This window comes from Myxine glutinosa, chromosome 5 (genome assembly GCF_964187855.1).
Source record: "Myxine glutinosa chromosome 5, kmMyxGlut1.1, whole genome shotgun sequence".
In the NCBI taxonomy this organism is placed as follows: Eukaryota; Metazoa; Chordata; class Myxini; order Myxiniformes; family Myxinidae; genus Myxine; species Myxine glutinosa.
This window is the reverse complement of record NC_136265.1, coordinates 72,774,659-72,791,377: the sequence shown is the minus strand read 5'-3', so window position 1 is coordinate 72,791,377 and position 16,719 is coordinate 72,774,659. Positions and strand designations below refer to the sequence as shown.

The 16,719-nt window shown below is 50.4% G+C and overlaps 1 protein-coding gene across 3 annotated transcripts in view; it reads left to right on the top strand.

Annotated features, from left to right (window-relative positions):
- LOC137427454 (disintegrin and metalloproteinase domain-containing protein 17) overlaps nucleotides 1–16,719 on the top strand; it is a 62,982-nt gene that overhangs the window by 3,332 nt on the left and 42,931 nt on the right. The window contains exon 1 of one of the 3 annotated variants that reach the window (XM_078778184.1): nucleotides 4,366–4,672. The exons of the other annotated variants lie outside the window; for them this stretch is intronic. Coding sequence (XP_078634310.1) covers nucleotides 4,381–4,672 — 292 coding nt within the window. The 5' untranslated portion in view covers nucleotides 4,366–4,380. Of the gene's footprint in view, nucleotides 1–4,365; nucleotides 4,673–16,719 lie in introns of those variants that run through there. 3 annotated transcript variants of the gene reach the window in all.

Sequence of the window (16,719 nt, the reverse complement as noted above, 5' to 3'; positions counted from 1 at the left end):
ATTCAAGGCCCGAACCAAATTTTAAAAAAAACGAATAGAGGAAAAAAAAAAAAAATTTGGTCAAAATTTGGAGCGACCGAAATTTGTTTTGTTTTATAAAACCCGAATTTTGAAATCGCGCCATGGCTGGTCAAGGCGATCGAATGCCGGTGGGTGAGCTAGAGGAGGGGTTAGGAGTAACCCAGGATCAAATGGAGGGGAGCAATGAGGAGGCGGTTGAGGGAGTATCAGACGCACAAAATGGCGGCCTCGCGCACATGATTATTGTGGCGCCAAATTTAGCCGCGCCCGTGACCGTAGCAGCGCCGCCGATGGATTGGGGCCTATTTATGGAACAAATAAAGGCGCTCATGGTCCAGACAAGTGAAGACCTGGGGGTAATGGGAAACCAAATGGGGGTAATGGGGAACCGGATGGATGCTCAGAGTGAGCAATTGGGAGTAATGAGGGACGAAGCGAGGGGTACCGGTGAGGGATTAGACAAGAAATTTGAGGGGTTAGACAAAGGGATAAAAGAGGTGAAAAATGGGTTAGTGGGGTTAGAAAATAGGATGGAGGACAAATTGCGGGAAATAGGGGAGCAATCCGCCCGAGAAATTAAACAGATGGGAGAGCAGATAGAGGAGGTAAAAATCGGGGTAGAAACCAAACTGGATGCTCAGAGGGATGAATTGGGACAGATGAGGGCGGCATCTACAAAAGAAAGGGAGGAGATGAAGGAGGAGATACGACGAGGTGTGGGTGAGGAGGTTTCAGGGCTATGCGAGGAGGTAAAGCGAGGTGAGAAGCGTATGGAGAAAGAAGTGAGAAATAATACGGCAAAGTTACAAGGGGGAATAGAAGATCTGACGGAGGAGGTGGAACAGCTGACAGAGGGATAAACGAAGTTAGTGGAGCAGGTTCAAAGGAACACTGCAGTACTCGGAGGGTTAAAGGCGACACAAAAAGAAATTAAAAATGACTTGATAGCGACACAGAGGCAATGTCAGATGGTACGTGAGGAACTGACAATGAGGGTGGACGAGGTGACAGAGATAATGGAGACAAAGGACCGGCAGGTGAGGATGCACATAGAGACGGTCACGGTAGCCTTAGAGGACGAACTTGAGGAGACGCACCGAGAAATAAAAGAGGTTAAACAAAAATTAGAGGAAGTGGGAGAAGAGGTGAGTGAAATTAAGAAGGGACGAACAGAAACTAAAAGAGAAATCCAGGAGGAGGTGATGGAATATGTGCAAGGTCCGTGCTCAACTCATGATGTGATGCTCACTAACCGAATAAAGAGTTTGCAGGTGGCAAAGGAGGTGCGGAGACGATGTACGGAGGTGAGTGGCAATGTATATGATGTGAGGAAAGCTTCAGTCGGCTTGGGGATTGGTTTGGATCCGGGTGTTCGTGAGAGGCCGTTGGTGAAGTGTGCGACAGGTCAGGTGTGCGAAAAAAGAGGTGTGCGAGAATGACCGACCATGGGGTGTGTGAGGAAAAAGTGCACGCCGAGGAGTGAGTGTGCCGTCAAGAGTGAGTTGGTCGAAGCGCGTGTGCGAGGGGGCACAGGGAAGCGCGGTGTGGTGAGTGTTACGGAGGAAGTAACGAAAAAGTGTGCGCAAGAGGATGCGCGAGAAAGGTGTGTAACGGACGGGTGCATGGGGAAAGCGCATGCTGTCAAGAGTAAGGGAGAATGCATGCCTGTGGTGAGTGTTACAGAGGGTGTAACGGGACAATGTGCGGAAGAGTGTGCGCGAGAAAGGTGTGTAATGGACAGGTGCATGAGGAAAGAGTGCGCTGTCGAGAGTAAGGGTGAGTGCGCGACCGAGAGTGGAGGTGAGAGTAGTGAGAGTGACACGGAGCGTGAGTTGGTTGTGGCAGGTGAGCGAGGATGTACACCTGGAATGGAAGGATGCACACCTGGAATGGTAGAGCGTGAGTGGGAATGCATGCTGGAATTGGTAGTGAGGCACGTGGTTGGGTGTGCGGGTGAGAGCACACCTGTGATTGTCACAAAGGAGGTGACCGAGAAAGGGGCGCGAAGAGGTGTGTTGGTGAGGTGTGCAAGCGACGAATGTGTGCCAAGGTGTTCGGTGGTCAGGTGTGTGACCAAGTCGGTGAGCAGAATGAGGGTACCTGGGTGTGTAAGGAAAGGTATGAGCAAGAAAGGGGTAGCGTATGCATGTAAGCGTCCAGGTGAAGCATCGACGGTAACCGGTTTAAAGGTTAGAACGACGTATAGCCGAATCGGGTCCTCGGTGCGCGTCGGGCAGCTTCGCGTGCCGCGAGAACCAGCGGGGATCCGAGCCACGGCGGGTTCGAAAGGACCGCCGTGCGCGATCCACGCTGGGCCTCGCTTGGAACGGCCGCGTCCGGGCTCCACTAGGCGGAGCGGGCCGCCCGATAGGAAGGGTCGTCATGGCGACCACTTTCTATTGAGACGTGCCGGCAGGTCGAGATCGGGACATTGGATGGCTCCACGCCGAGGTGGTGCGTGGGATCTCGGCCCGGGTAAGCCCCCGTCCCTGCCCCGAATGCGGGACGCATCCAGCCACTGGCACAAAACGACCCGCGTTCATTGCTCGGCCGTACGAAGCCGGGCTGTAGACGTGAATTGGCGCACCGAGAGGATGTAATAAGTAGACGGGTGATGAGGATAGTGTTTTGGCCCCGAAATTAGAAAAAAAAAGCAAAATTTGATGATTGGCCAAGGATTGGCAGTAATGATTGGCAGATGGTCGGCAAATTTTTGATTTGTTGAAATTGGACGAACAAAATTTATAGGAAGAGACCCCCGATGTGGTGGGATGGCAAATCCACCATCCCTCACAGGTGGGGCAAATGCGCAATAGCTTATGTGGTGTATGGCAGTGAAAACTAGCCCGGGTGGGTTAGGTTATATTGATAGGGATCTAGCGAAGATGACATTAGGTAACGTTAAGATTAGTTAGTGACTGATACCTGTAGTGGGGACGCAGGTAGATTAGTGTGGATTATAATGACGTGGGAGCACAATAGTTTAAAGGGACGACTGGGAAGCGCAAGTTTCAGAGGGGAGTAGTTAGATGAGATGATGCCGTATGTGTGAGAATTGAACAGGTGTGATTGCACAGGTGTGCAACTGAACAGGTGATGGAGCAGTGTATGAGGGAGTAGTGGTGATTGCGTGTTGTGTTGACCAAATGGTCCAGGAAGAGGAGGAGGGTGCAGGTGGCACCAGGTAGGATTGCACAGGTGTGCAACGACAGGTGAATGAAGGACAGGTGTATGGAATAAATGGTATGGAGTATAGGAATGGATGGTCGTGGAGTGAGTATGGTGGAAATTGTGGAGTGGAGTGGATGGTGCGAAGGTGTGAATGGGGGAAGAGTGGACCCCCATCACGGATACCCGGGGCGGGTAGTGTAAGTGTTAGGTAGAGGGTACAGGTAAATTGTGGTTGGATATTGGCATCTGTGGTGCGAGGTGAAAGAATGGTATTTGGATGGGTGCATTAGTGTTGTGGAAATGACTGGGCATGTAGCCTGTTAGTGTGTGTCGTTGGTTTGGGCACTCCACCACTGTGAGGATGTCGGCCAGGTGAGGCCGCAGGTGGGCTCTGGGAGCCGGTAGTTGTGGATGGGGCCCGAGGATCCGGAGGACGGACCCGGGTAGCCCAGTGCCAGAGGGCACCAGGGGGTGACAGAGCCAGGAGAGGGCCTGCCCCAGTTAGTTAGGTTAGGGTGAGGAGCTAGGTAAGCTCGGGTGGCAACTACAGTGGTGGAGGTGTGCAGGTGGGTAGACCTGCTGGGAGAGCGACACGTCACAGCCCAGAAATTGTGCGAGGCACCGGGAGATGAATCGGGGGAGTGAGACCCCAAATTGAGAAGCACCACAGTTTGGTCAATGGGAATTGGTTTTTAGAACCCATAGTGTAAGTTGGCCAATGGATTGGCAGGGGAAGACCCCAGGTACTGTAAAGTGTGTTAAAGTCATTTAGAAAATAGTTAGGATGAAGGATCTCCTCGCACCATCTGCATCCACTCACCTGAGGTGACAGGTACTCCACACCATGCCATGTTTTGATTATTTTTTATGATGCAAATGTTTGGATTGTGAGACGCATCATGACGTGGGTGTGACATTGTGCTTTGATGTTCCATCTCTGCCTCCTTATGAGGATTAATGATGAATTTGGTGATGGCAAATTTTGAAGTAGAGGGATTGTGGAGACGAATTTGATATAGGGGAAATATGGGGAAGACGTGACAGTAGTGACGAATTTGTAAATGTGTAGATTTTTGTACATATGGGGTAAGGGCAAGGGTAGGGTAGGTGACAGGGGGGTGACGTACGGTAGGGACGAGCTTTCTCACTTCGCCCTCCGTACGCATTTCGCCTTGCATTGCCTTATTGATGTGTACCCTTGTGACCTTACCCCTCGCTCAATTGTCTTTCCCCTTTTGTCTCCCACATGACCTGTGCGCCATTGGGTGCCGAGGGGAGCGTGCGTGGGTCGGCCATTGTGCGCCCGAAATTCCCAGAACCAGCTGTCTGCATCGATGCACCACATTATGGACCACATGCTTGTGGCCGAGCACCACTTATGGACCCCATGGGTTGGGGCATGGCCCCTCTGCTGGAACCGGCCATGAGGGCCCGAAATCTTGCTGGCGGACCTTGGCCACAGGGCACCGATGCCCCACAGGTGAACCACACGTAGTCGGCCCTGTGGGCCATAAATAAACGGAAATAAAAAGGACACATTGGGCACACTTTATTGCAAATAGGCCGCCAGTAAGCAAAGCAAAAGAATGACAACATCTGGAAGAACAAATAATAATAACCAGCAGAGGGAGCCGAAGAGCAAGAGATCACCTGCAGGGTTAGGGGTTGTTGATTTTATTTTTATGGAACACTGATGAACTATGGTGACTGCACCGATTGGTGCTTGGGTGCTTGTATTGGTGCGTTTTTGGGTGCGTTCATGGTGCGTCGATGCAGAGCAGACTGTCTCCCCCCCAGAAATAACAATCACAGGTCCTGGGTTAGTTTTGTAAATAAAAATAGCGTCATTGTAAATAATGCTTCCCACCGTCAGTGTATAGTTTGAAGACCATTCCGCAATTCGGTTAACTGTGGGCGTAAGTCTGTTAGGCAGGGTGCAATGGAGCAGCGGGACACATTTATTTATGTTTTAAAACTGTCGCACTCAGGGTCAGGTTAAAAGTAGAGGGAACTACACCTACGTGCCACACTAAGGTAAAAGTTATAGGCCCGGGACGTGCCGAAGGGGAGGAGGGTGCAGTGTTGTGGATATGAGAATGTTTTTTTATTTTATTGTTGTGGTAAAATGTTGTTGTAAAAGGTTGTTGTAAAATATCACCCCTCCTCCCTCCGTTTGTGGTTGTATAAAGGTCAAAAGGGCGTTCCCGTAGTTAGTCCATAAAACATACATGCAGGACACGATATATCTTTTTTGACAGTTATATCCTTATTATGTGTATTAGTGTAAGGCTGTGTCTTCCATTAATTGAAATACTCCATTGCACCAGTGAAAGAGATAGATTCCCTTCATTCCCACTCCCAACACTTCCATTCCCCCCTGTCCGTCAATTGCAATTCGCATTGCCAACTGCATGTTGGGCGGTTTTCCCTTCATCCGCCATTGACCACGAGGCAGGGTTGGGGGAAGGAAGGCGGGTCCCCACCTCGTCAGAGAGGGGAGGAGTGAGCCGGCCCCACTCGACCAACCATGAACAAGGGGTTTGGCTTGAGAGGGCGGGGAGAGAACGTTTGGGGGAGGTTCGCAAAGGTTGAGGGGCGGGGCCTATATAACCCACGGCGGGGGTGTTCCCAGGAGAGATGCACTCTGAGTTGGTCTGAGTCGGTTGCCAGAGGGAGTTGGTGGTCAAGGGAGAGTCGTGAAGAGTCAGTCAGTGGAGTCGGTGGTCAGTTGGTTGCGGTGAGGAGTCGGTGGTGAGGAGTGAGAGAACCAAGAAAGAGTTGAGGGTTTGGACCAGACGAGTCGGACAAGGCCTGGCAAAGCACGCGACGTACACAGCAGCCAAAACAGCAGCGTGGGGCCTGGCCTGAACGGCGGCTGCTAAACGCGCCGGTTGTGCTGCGGGACCCCTTTGGACCTCCCTCTCCCTCCAGCCATCCACATCCTGCCAGTCCTGGGTTAATTAAGACTGTAGGTAAGCTAGTATTTTCCCTGTGTCACCTGCGTCTTATGTGCTTGTAAATAAACTTGATTGCTCCTTTTTGCTTGTGTGTGTAAATAATAAACCCCATTACTCGTCTGTACGTCTTCTCGTTTTATTCCTTTTTCCTCTTGCATTGCGTCGTTTTTGTCTTTTCCCTCATTGAGCAGCTGTGGTGCGATACGGCCAAGGTTCTGGGTGAATTGGGTGAGTCAGGGATCCTGTAACGGTCGCGGCAATACCAAACCGCTCGGTAACTAACATCTTAATCCGCGATCAGTAACAATATGTACTGTATTGGTGTAAGCTTTTGTAAACTCACACTTTACCTATGAGGCACTGCTCCCTTTGGGTGGTTGTTGATGATATGTACTGTATTGGTGTAAACTTTTATAAACTCACACTTTATCCATGAGGCACTGCCCCCTTTGGGTGATTGCTGATATGTAGGCCACTGCATTGGTGTAAGCTTTTGTAAACTCACACTTTACCTATGAGGCACTGCCCCCTTTGGGTGATTGCTGATATGTAGGCCACTGTATTGGTGTAAGCTTTTGTAAAGTCACACTTTACCCATGAGGCACTGCTCCCTTTGGGTATGTAGGCCACTATGGTATGTAGCCACTATGGTATGCCACTATGGTATGGTATGGTATGGCCACTATGGTATGTACTATGGTATGTAGGCCACTGTTGCGGATATGGGATTTACATCCATCCATATCCGCTTGTAAATATTCCCCTATTTCCTCCATACTTCCCAACTATCCCCAATCCCCCCATTCCCTAGTCCCATTTTCTGTAAACAACACTCTGTAGACCCGACCTCCCCCTATTTCCCCTATTAAATATCGCATCCAGGTCCACCGCATCTCATGTAAGACAACTATAGGACATCTTGCTAGTTATTCTTAGTCTATGTCAGTTAAGGACTCGTTTCCATTAATTCTGACTCTTCGTTGCACCAGAATGTGATTGTATGGCACCGTTAGGAAGTTTAGGACCTCCCAATACCTCCCCGCAGCTCTTCCTCACGGTTCAACAACAACAACAACAACGGCGGCCGCGCGGGGAGTGCGCGTCCTCACTCCGGCTTGGTTGGTAGGGGGTGTTGGGAGGGCACCATGCCTTTCCAACGAGCCGCCATCGAGCATGTGCTCGACGGGGTTACCAAGTAGGGGCTCGCTGTCAGCTCCTCGTCAAGGGCGGAGCCCGGTAACCCCTGCACCCAATAGAAGCGGCGGACCGATCCCATCTGGGGCGGAGCCAACGAGCCGAGGGCGTGTCACTCCCCGCTGAGCATGCGCAGGAAGAGGGAGGTGACGTCAGATGCGCGCTGAGCTTAGAGAGAGAAGGACGCCACCTCCGAGCGCTGTGACACCTCCCCGCATCTCTGGACTGGACCGCGCTTTATCCTGTCCCTGAGCCAAGGTGCACCTTGTGCTATCGACTGCCTGTCCTTCCCTGCCATCAATCCCTGTGTAAGTCAGTCTTGTTCCGTTTGTCTGTGGTCTGTCTGGGATAGATAAGATTGTGTCTAAGTGCCTATCTCTTCTGTGTCTTTACCTCATTACCTTGTAATCTACCCCTTTTCTCCCCCACTAATTATATCCTCCTCTGGAGGTCTTGAGAACTGTACCCCTTGCGTCGTTTCATCTATCCCAGTCGTTGTGTCCTTTCCAAGCATTGATTTAGCATAGCGTGATTTGGTCAACGTCGGGTGGAATCGGGTGAGTTGGGGAAGAATCGGGGGAACTGTTAGGTCGCGGCAATACCACCGCTCGGTAAATAACATCTAATCCGCGATCCGTAACAACTGGTGTCAGGAGTGGGATTGGACCCGAAGCGCGCTTCACGCGCTCGAAATTATTAACGGTGAAATTTGTTTTGTTTTAAAATAAAAACCCGAATTTTGAAAGTCGCGCTATGGCAGATCAAGACGGCTGGGTTCCGGTAGAGGAGAGTGAGGCAGGGTCGATCCAGGACCAAATTGAGGGACATGAGGATAGCGAAGCAGTGAGGGCGGCAGGTTCGCAAAATGGCGTCCTCGCGCACGAGGTTACGGGCGCGCAAAATGGCGCCTCGCACATGGCTACGGCGGCCGCACCCGCTGCACAAGTGGGAGGGATGGCCCAAATGCAGGCCCTCGTGGAGCAATTTATGGCGCAAATGCAGGCGTCCCTCAAACTGCAGAGTGAGCAATTGGGGGTAATGGGGAACCGGATGGATGCTCAGGGTGAGCGATTGGAGGGCCAAATGGGTGTAATGAGGGACGAAGCGAGGGGTACCGGTGAGGGGTTAGACAATGGGATAAAAGAGGTAAAGAATGGGTTAACGGGGGTAGAAAACAGAATGGCCGCTCAAGAGAATCAAATGGAAGGGATGAAAAAGGGGTTAGAGGGGTTAGAAAACAGTATGGAAGGCAAATTGAGGGACATGAGGGACCAAGCAGAAAGGGAAGTTTAAAAAATGGGGCAGCAGATAGAGGGGGTCAGAATGGGGGTAGAAACTAAATTGGATGCTCACAGGGAGGAAATGGAGCAGATGAGGGTGGCATCTGGGCAGGAGATGCAGGTGATGGGAGAAGAGATCAGAAGAGGTGTGAGTGAGGAGGTCGGAGGAGTGCGCGAGGAGGTGAGGCACTGTAAGGAGCGCATGGAGAAGGAGGTGAGAAAGGGGACTGTAAAATTGCAAGGTGGTATAGAGGAGTTGATGCTGGGAGTAGAACAACTGACAGTGGGACAAAAGGAGTTGGGGGACCAGGTAAAGAATAACACAGCGGTAATAGAGGGTTTAAAATCGACACAGAAGGAGATGAAAAAGGACGTAGGGGTAATTAAAAAAGAGTGTCAGACGGTACATGAGGACCTGACGAGGAAAATGAACAAGGTGGTAGAGGTGATGGAGGTTAAAGAGCGGGAGGTGCGGGAGCACATAGAAAAAAACAAGGTGGAGTTAGAGGAAGAACTTAAGGGGGCGCACGAGGAGATGAAGGAGATGAAGCAGAAATTAGAAGAAGTGGAAGAAGGGGTGAGCGAAATTAAGAAGCGACGGAGAGAGGATAAGAAAGAGATAAAAGAGGAAGTAAAAGAATTGGTCCAAAGTCTGTGTTCGGATCGTGATGATGTGCTCATTAACCGGATGAGGGATTCGCAGGTGATGGAGGAGAAGCGAAGAGAAAGAGGACCCGGTGTAAGTGGTGACCAATATGGTCGTGCGTATGATGCGCCAGGTGATTTAAGAAGCTTGGGGGTCGAGATGGACCCGGGTGTTCGTGAGAGGCCGTTGGTGAAGTGTGCGACAGGTCTGGTGTGCGAAAAAGGAGGTGTGCGAGAAAGTCCGACTCTGGGGTGTGTGAGGAAAAAGTGCGTGCCAAGGAGTGAGGGTGCTGTCGAGAGTGAGTCGGTCGTAGCGCGTGTGCGAGGGAGCACATGGAAGCGCGTAGTGAGGAGTGTTACGGAGGGTGTAAAGGGAGAATGCACGCCTGTGGTGAGTGTTACAGAGGATGTAACGGGAGAGGGTGTGCGAGAAAGATGTGTGACGGACAGGTGCATGGGGGGAAAGAGTGCGCTGTCAAAAGTAAGGAAGAGTGTACACCTGTGGTGAGTGTTACAGAGAGTGTAACGGGAGAGTGTGCGCGAGAAAGGTGTGTAACGGACGGGTGCATGAGGAAAGAGTGCGCTGTCGAGAGTAAGGGTGAGTGCGCTGTCAAGAGTGGAGGTGAGAGTAGTAAGAGTGACACGGAGCGTGAGCTGGTTGTGACAGGTGAGAAAGGAAGCACACCTGGAATGGTAGAGCGTGTGTGGGAATGCACGCTGGAATTGGTAGTGAGGCACGTGGTTGGGTGTGCGAGTGAAAGCACACCTGTGATTGTCACAGAGGAGGTGACCGAGGAAGGGGCGTGAAGAGGTGTGTTGGTGAGGTGTGCGACCAACGAATGTGTGCCAAAGTGTTCGGTGGTCAGGTGTGTGACCAAGGCTGTGAGTGGAATGAGTGTACCTGGGTGTGTAAGGAAAGGCCCGAGGAGCATGGGAACAGCTGGAGGTATGAGCAAGAAAGGGGTAGCGTATGCGTGTAAGCATGCAGGTGAGGCATCGACGGTAACCGGGTTAGCGGTTAGAGCGACTTATAGCCGAATCGGGCCCTCGGTGCGTGCCGGGCTTCGCGTGCCGCGAGAACCAGCGGGGATCCGAGCCACGGCGGGTTCGAAAGGACCGCCGTACGCGATCCACGCTGGGCCTCGCTTTGAACGGCCGCGTCCGTGCTCCACTAGGCGGAGCGGGCAGCCCGATAGGAAGGGTCGTCATGGCGACCACTTTTTGTTGAGGCATTCCGGCAGGTCGAGATCGGGCAATTGGATGGCTCCGCGCCGAGATGGTGCGTGGGACCTCGGCCCGGGTAAACCTCCTTCCCTGCACCGAATGCGGGATGTATCCAGCCGCTGGCACCAAACAACCCGCATTCATGGCTTGGCTGTACGAAGCCGAGCTTTAGAAGGGAATTGGCGCACCAAGAGGATCTAATAAGTAGACGGATGATGATGATAGTGATAGTGGTTTTGATCCAAAATTTAGAAAAGTGAATAGAATTGGCAGTAAATAGAAAATTTTTGATTTGTTGAAATTTGATGTGCAAAATTGGTAGTGGGAGATGCCCGATGTGGTGGAATGGCCAATCCACCATCCCTCACAAACTGGGGCAAATGCGCTATAGTTTATGGGGTGTATGGCAGTGAAAACTAGCCCGGGTGGGTTTGGATATTGTGTGTAGGGATCTAGAAGAGATTGACATTAGGTAACGTTAAGGTTTAGTTAGTGACTGATACCTGTAGAGGGGACGCAGGTAGATTAGTATGGATGATAATGACGAGGGAGCGCAATAGTTTAAAGGGACGACTGGGAAGCGCAAGTTTCAGAGGGGAGTAGTTAGATGAGATGATGCTGTGTGAGAACTGGACAGGTGTGTGGAGCAGTGTATGAGTAGTGAGTGTTGTGGATCAGCGCGAATGCGCTTGGGGGAGAGAAGGGTGCAGGCGGCACCAAGTATGAGAGCACAGGTGTGCAAGTACAGGTGTGTGGAATACATGGAGTATTGGAATGAGTGGTGTGGAGAGAGTTGGAGTAAGTAGTACGGAGTGGCGTGCATGGTGCGAAGGTGTGGATGGGGGAAGAGTGGACCCCTTTTCACGAGTACCCGGGGAGGGTAGTTTAAAGAATAGTTAGAAGGTATAGGTAAATTGTGGTTGGATATTGGCATTTGTGGTGCGGATGCAGAATGGTATTGTGGATGGGTGCATTGGTGTGGTGAAATTGGCTGGTCGTGTGGCCTGTTAGTATGAGTGTGAATGGTTGGGCACTCCGCCACTGTTAGATGTCGGCCAGGTGAGGCCGCAGGTGGGCTCTGGGAGCCGTTAGTGTCAGTGGGTGCCTGAGGATCCCGGGTGTGGATCGGGCAGCCCGTGCCAGAGAGGGCACTGAGGGGGTGAGAGTGCGAGAGGGCCTTCCCCAGTTAGTTAGGTTAGGGTGAGGAGCAGGTGAGCTCGGTAGGCAACAACAGTGGTGGAGGGGTGCCGGTGGGCGGACCAGCTGGGAGCGTCACACGACCCAGCCACCGAAATTGTGCGGGGGCACCGAGTGATGAATCGGGGGAGTGAGACCCCAACTTGAGAAGCACCACAGTTTGGTCAATGGGAATTGGTTTTTAGAACCCATAGTGTAAGTGGGCCAATGGTTTGGCAGGAGAAAGACCCCGGGTAATGTAAAGTTGTTAAAGTCATTTAGGAAATAGTTAGGATTGATGAACCTGTCGCACCATACGCAGCCACTTACGTGAGGTGGTGATGATGACTCCACACCTGTGTTCCTTTGTTCTATGTTGCAGGAAAGGAGAATTGCTGTGTGGATTTGTGAGACGCATCACGACGTGGATGAGACATTGGGGTGATTCCATCTCTCCCTCCTTAGGAGGGACTGATGATGAATTGGTGATGGCAAATTTTGATGAGAGTTGGAAATGGCAAATTTGATTGGTTAGGAGGGAGAGAAGACGAATTTGGTTTATGGGAGGAACGGGGAAGACAGTAGGGACGTTTGTTGATGTGTAAAGTAGATGTTTATGGGTAGTGTTGTGTTTTGTGGATACAGTAAGGGGTAAGGGAGGGGCAATGTAGGTTACCTGGTGGGGGGGGGGGGCGTACGGTAGGAACGTACCTGTCTCACCTGGTTCCCATGTGCCCCCAGTGTGCATTACCTTGTATTGCGTGCACTTTTGCGCCCTTACCACCTTACTCACTTGTCTTCTTTTGTCTCCCACCTCCGAGGATCTGGCTTTGGGGCAGAGAGAGAGGAGAGAGAGGAGAGAGAGGTGCTGGCTCCGCAGTTGTGGGCCTGTACTTCCGCTGCTTGCTGCCTGGATCGATACACCATATGGACCGCAATTTTTGTGGCCGCCCACAATGGACCGCAGTTCTTTTGCGGTCAAGCACCACCCGTGGATGGACCTCTGGGTCAACGTGGCACCTATGCCATACAGGTGAACCACTTTTAGTTGGCCCCCTGACGGCCACAATTAAGAAATGGACGCGGTTGGCGCCTTTCTTTATTTCTAAAGAAGCCAGAAGGACAAGTGCACTCCATGAAGGCAAGACCAGCGTCAGAACATCGGCCGGCTGCGACACCACCGGTGACCATGGACACTTAATTGTGCATTTTTATGAACACTTTATTGGTGCACCGGATGGTGCTGACTGTGCATAATGGGGTGGTGCTTTTGGTGCTTGGACGGGGTGCTCTTCACATTATTAAAGGCCGTAGGGCCACAGGGCACTCGTGGGTTGGTGTATCGATGCTGGCATGCGTGCTCTCTCTCTATGCATAACATCTGCATGTGTTCCTCAAAGAACAGGTCCTGGATCATAGTGTAAATATCAGTCTTGTGTAAATAATGCTCCCTACCGGCTGTATGTTTAGTTTGAGAATGCTTTCCACGATTCGGTTATCCTGTGGGTGTGTTTCTGTTAGGAGAAGGGTGCAACGTCGCAGGGGGACATATTTACTCATTTGTGAACATCTGTAAAACTGTCGCACTCAGGGTTGAGTTAATAGTAGAGGGAACTACATCTGAGTGCCACACTAAAGTAGGTAAAAATTTATCGGGTCGGGACGCCCCGAGGTAGAGAAGGGTGCAATGTTGCGGATATGGGATTTACATCCATCCATATCCGCTTGTAAATATTCCCCTATTTCCTCCATACTTCCCAACTATCCCCAATCCCCCCATTCCCTAGTCCCATTTTCTGTAAACAACACTCTGTAGACCCGACCTCCCCCTATTTCCCCCATTAAATGTCGCATCCAGGTCCACCGCATCTCATGTAAGACAACTATAGGACATCTTGCTAGTTATTCTTAGTCTATGTCAGTTAAGGACTCGTTTCCATTAATTCTGACTCTTCGTTGCACCAGAATGTGATTGTATGGCACCGTTAGGAAGTTTAGGACCTCCCAATACCTCCCCGCAGCTCTTCCTCACGGTTCAACAACAACAACAACAACAACAACGGCGGCGGCGCGGGGAGTGCGCGTCCTCACTCCGGCTTGGTTGGTAGGGGGTGTTGGGAGGGCACCATGCCTTTCCAACGAGCCGCCATCGAGCATGTGCTCGACGGGGTTACCAAGTAGGGGCTCGCTGTCAGCTCCTCGTCAAGGGCGGAGCCCGGTAACCCCCGCACCCAATAGAAGCGGCGGACCGATCCCATCTGGGGCGGAGCCAACGAGCCGAGGGCGTGTCACTCCCCGCTGAGCATGCGCAGGAAGAGGGAGGTGACGTCAGATGCGCGCTGAGCTTAGAGAGAGAAGGACGCCACCTCCGAGCGCTGTGACACCTCCCCGCATCGCTGGACTGGACCGCGCTTTATCCTGTCCCTGAGCCAAGGTGCACCTTGTGCTATCGACTGCCTGTCCTTCCCTGCCGTCAATCCCTGTGTAAGTCAGTCTTGTTCCGTTTGTCTGTGGTCTGTCTGGGATAGATAAGATTGTGTCTAAGTGCCTATCTCTTCTGTGTCTTTACCTCATTACCTTGTAATCTACCCCTTTTCTCCCCCACTAATTATATCCTCCTCCGGAGGTCTTGAGAACTGTACCCCTTGCGTCGTTTCATCTATCCCAGTCGTTGTGTCCTTTCCAAGCATTGATTTAGCATAGCGCGATTTGGTCAACGTCGGGTGGAATCGGGTGAGTTGGGGAAGAATCGGGGGAACTGTTAGGTCGCGGCAATACCACCGCTCGGTAAATAACATCTAATCCGCGATCCGTAACAATATGTACTGTATTGGTGTAAGCTTTTGTAAACTCACACTTTACCTATGAGGCACTGCTCCCTTTGGGTGGTTGTTGATGATATGTACTGTATTGGTGTAAACTTTTATAAACTCACACTTTATCCATGAGGCACTGCCCCCTTTGGGTGATTGCTGATATGTAGGCCACTGCATTGGTGTAAGCTTTTGTAAACTCACACTTTACCTATGAGGCACTGCCCCCTTTGGGTGATTGCTGATATGTAGGCCACTGTATTGGTGTAAGCTTTTGTAAACTCACACTTTACCCATGAGGCACTGCTCCCTTTGGGTGATTGCTGATATGTAGGCCACTGTATTGCTGTAAGCTTTTGTAAACTCACACTTTACCCATGAGGCACTGCTCCTTTTGGGTGGTTGTTGATGATATGTACTGTATTGGTGTAAACTTTTGTAAACTCACACTCTACCCATGAGGCACTGCTCCCTTTGGGTGGTTGTTGATGATATGTACTGTATTGGTGTAAGCTTTTGTAAACTCACACTTTACCCATGAGGCACTGCTCCCTTTGGGTGGTTGTTGATGATATGTACTGTATTGGTGTAAACATTTGTAAACTCACACTCTACCCATGAGGCACTGCTCCCTTTGGGTGGTTGTTGATGATATGTACTGTATTGGTGTAAACTTTTGTAAACTCACACTCTACCCATGAGGAACTGCTCCCTTTGGGTGGTTGTTGATGATATGTACTGTATTGGTGTAAACTTTTGTAAACTCACACTTTACCCATGAGGCACTGCTCCCTTTGGGTGGTTGTTGATGAGATGTACTGTATTGGTGTAAACTTTTGTAAACTCACACTCTACCCATGAGGCACTGCTCCCTTTGGGTGGTTGTTGATGAGATGTACTGTATTGGTGTAAGCTTTTGTAAACTCACACTTTACCCATGAGGCACTGCTCCCTTTGGGTGGTTGTTGATGAGATGTACTGTATTGGTGTAAGCTTTTGTAAACTCACACTTTACCCATGAGGCACTGCTCCCTTTGGGTGGTTGTTGATGAGATGTACTGTATTGGTGTAAGCTTTTGTAAACTCACACTCTACCCATGAGGCACTGCTCCCTTTGGGTGGTTGTTGATGAGATGTACTGTATTGGTGTAAGCTTTTGTAAACTCACACTCTACCCATGAGGCACTGCTCCCTTTGGGTGGTTGTTGATGACATGTACTGTATTGGTGTAAGCTTTTGTAAACTCACACTCTACCCATGAGGCACTGCTCCCTTTGGGTGGGTGTTGATGACATGTACTGTATTGGTGTAAACTTTTGTAAACTCACAATTTACCCATGAGGCACTGCTCCCTTTGGGTGGTTGTTGATGAGATGTACTGTATTGGTGTAAGCTTTTGTAAACTCACACTCTACCCATGAGGCACTGCTCCCTTTGGGTGGTTGTTGATGACATGTACTGTATTGGTGTAAGCTTTTGTAAACTCACACTCTACCCATGAGGCACTGCTCCCTTTGGGTGGTTGTTGATGACATGTACTGTATTGGTGTAAACTTTTGTAAACTCACAATTTACCCATGAGGCACTGCTCCCTTTGGGTGATTGATGATATGTACTATATTGGTGTAAACTTTTGTAAACTCACAATTTACCCATGAGGCACTGCTCCCTTTGGGTGGTTGTTGATGATATGTACTGTATTGGTGTAAACTTTTGTAAACTCACACTTTACCCATGAGTAATTGCCCCTTTTGGGTGGTTGTTGATGACATGTACTGTATTGGTGTAAGCTTTTGTAAACTCACACTTTACCCATGAGGCACTGCTCCCTTTGGGTGGTTGTTGATGATATGTACTGTATTGGTGTAAGCTTTTGTAAACTCACACTCTACCCATGAGGCACTGCTCGCTTTGGGTGATTGTTGATGATATATACTGTATTGGTGTAAGCTTTTGTAAACTCACACTTTACCCATGAGTAATTGCCCCTTTTGGGTGGTTGTTGATGACATGTACTGTATTGGTGTAAGCTTTTGTAAACTCACACTTTACCCATGAGGCACTGCTCCCTTTGGGTGGTTGTTGATGATATGTACTGTATTGGTGTAAGCTTTTGTAAACTCACACTCTACCCATGAGGCACTGCTCGCTTTGGGTGATTGTTGATGATATATACTGTATTGGTGTAAGCTTTTGTAAACTCACACTTTACCCATGAGGCACTGCTCCCTGTGGGTT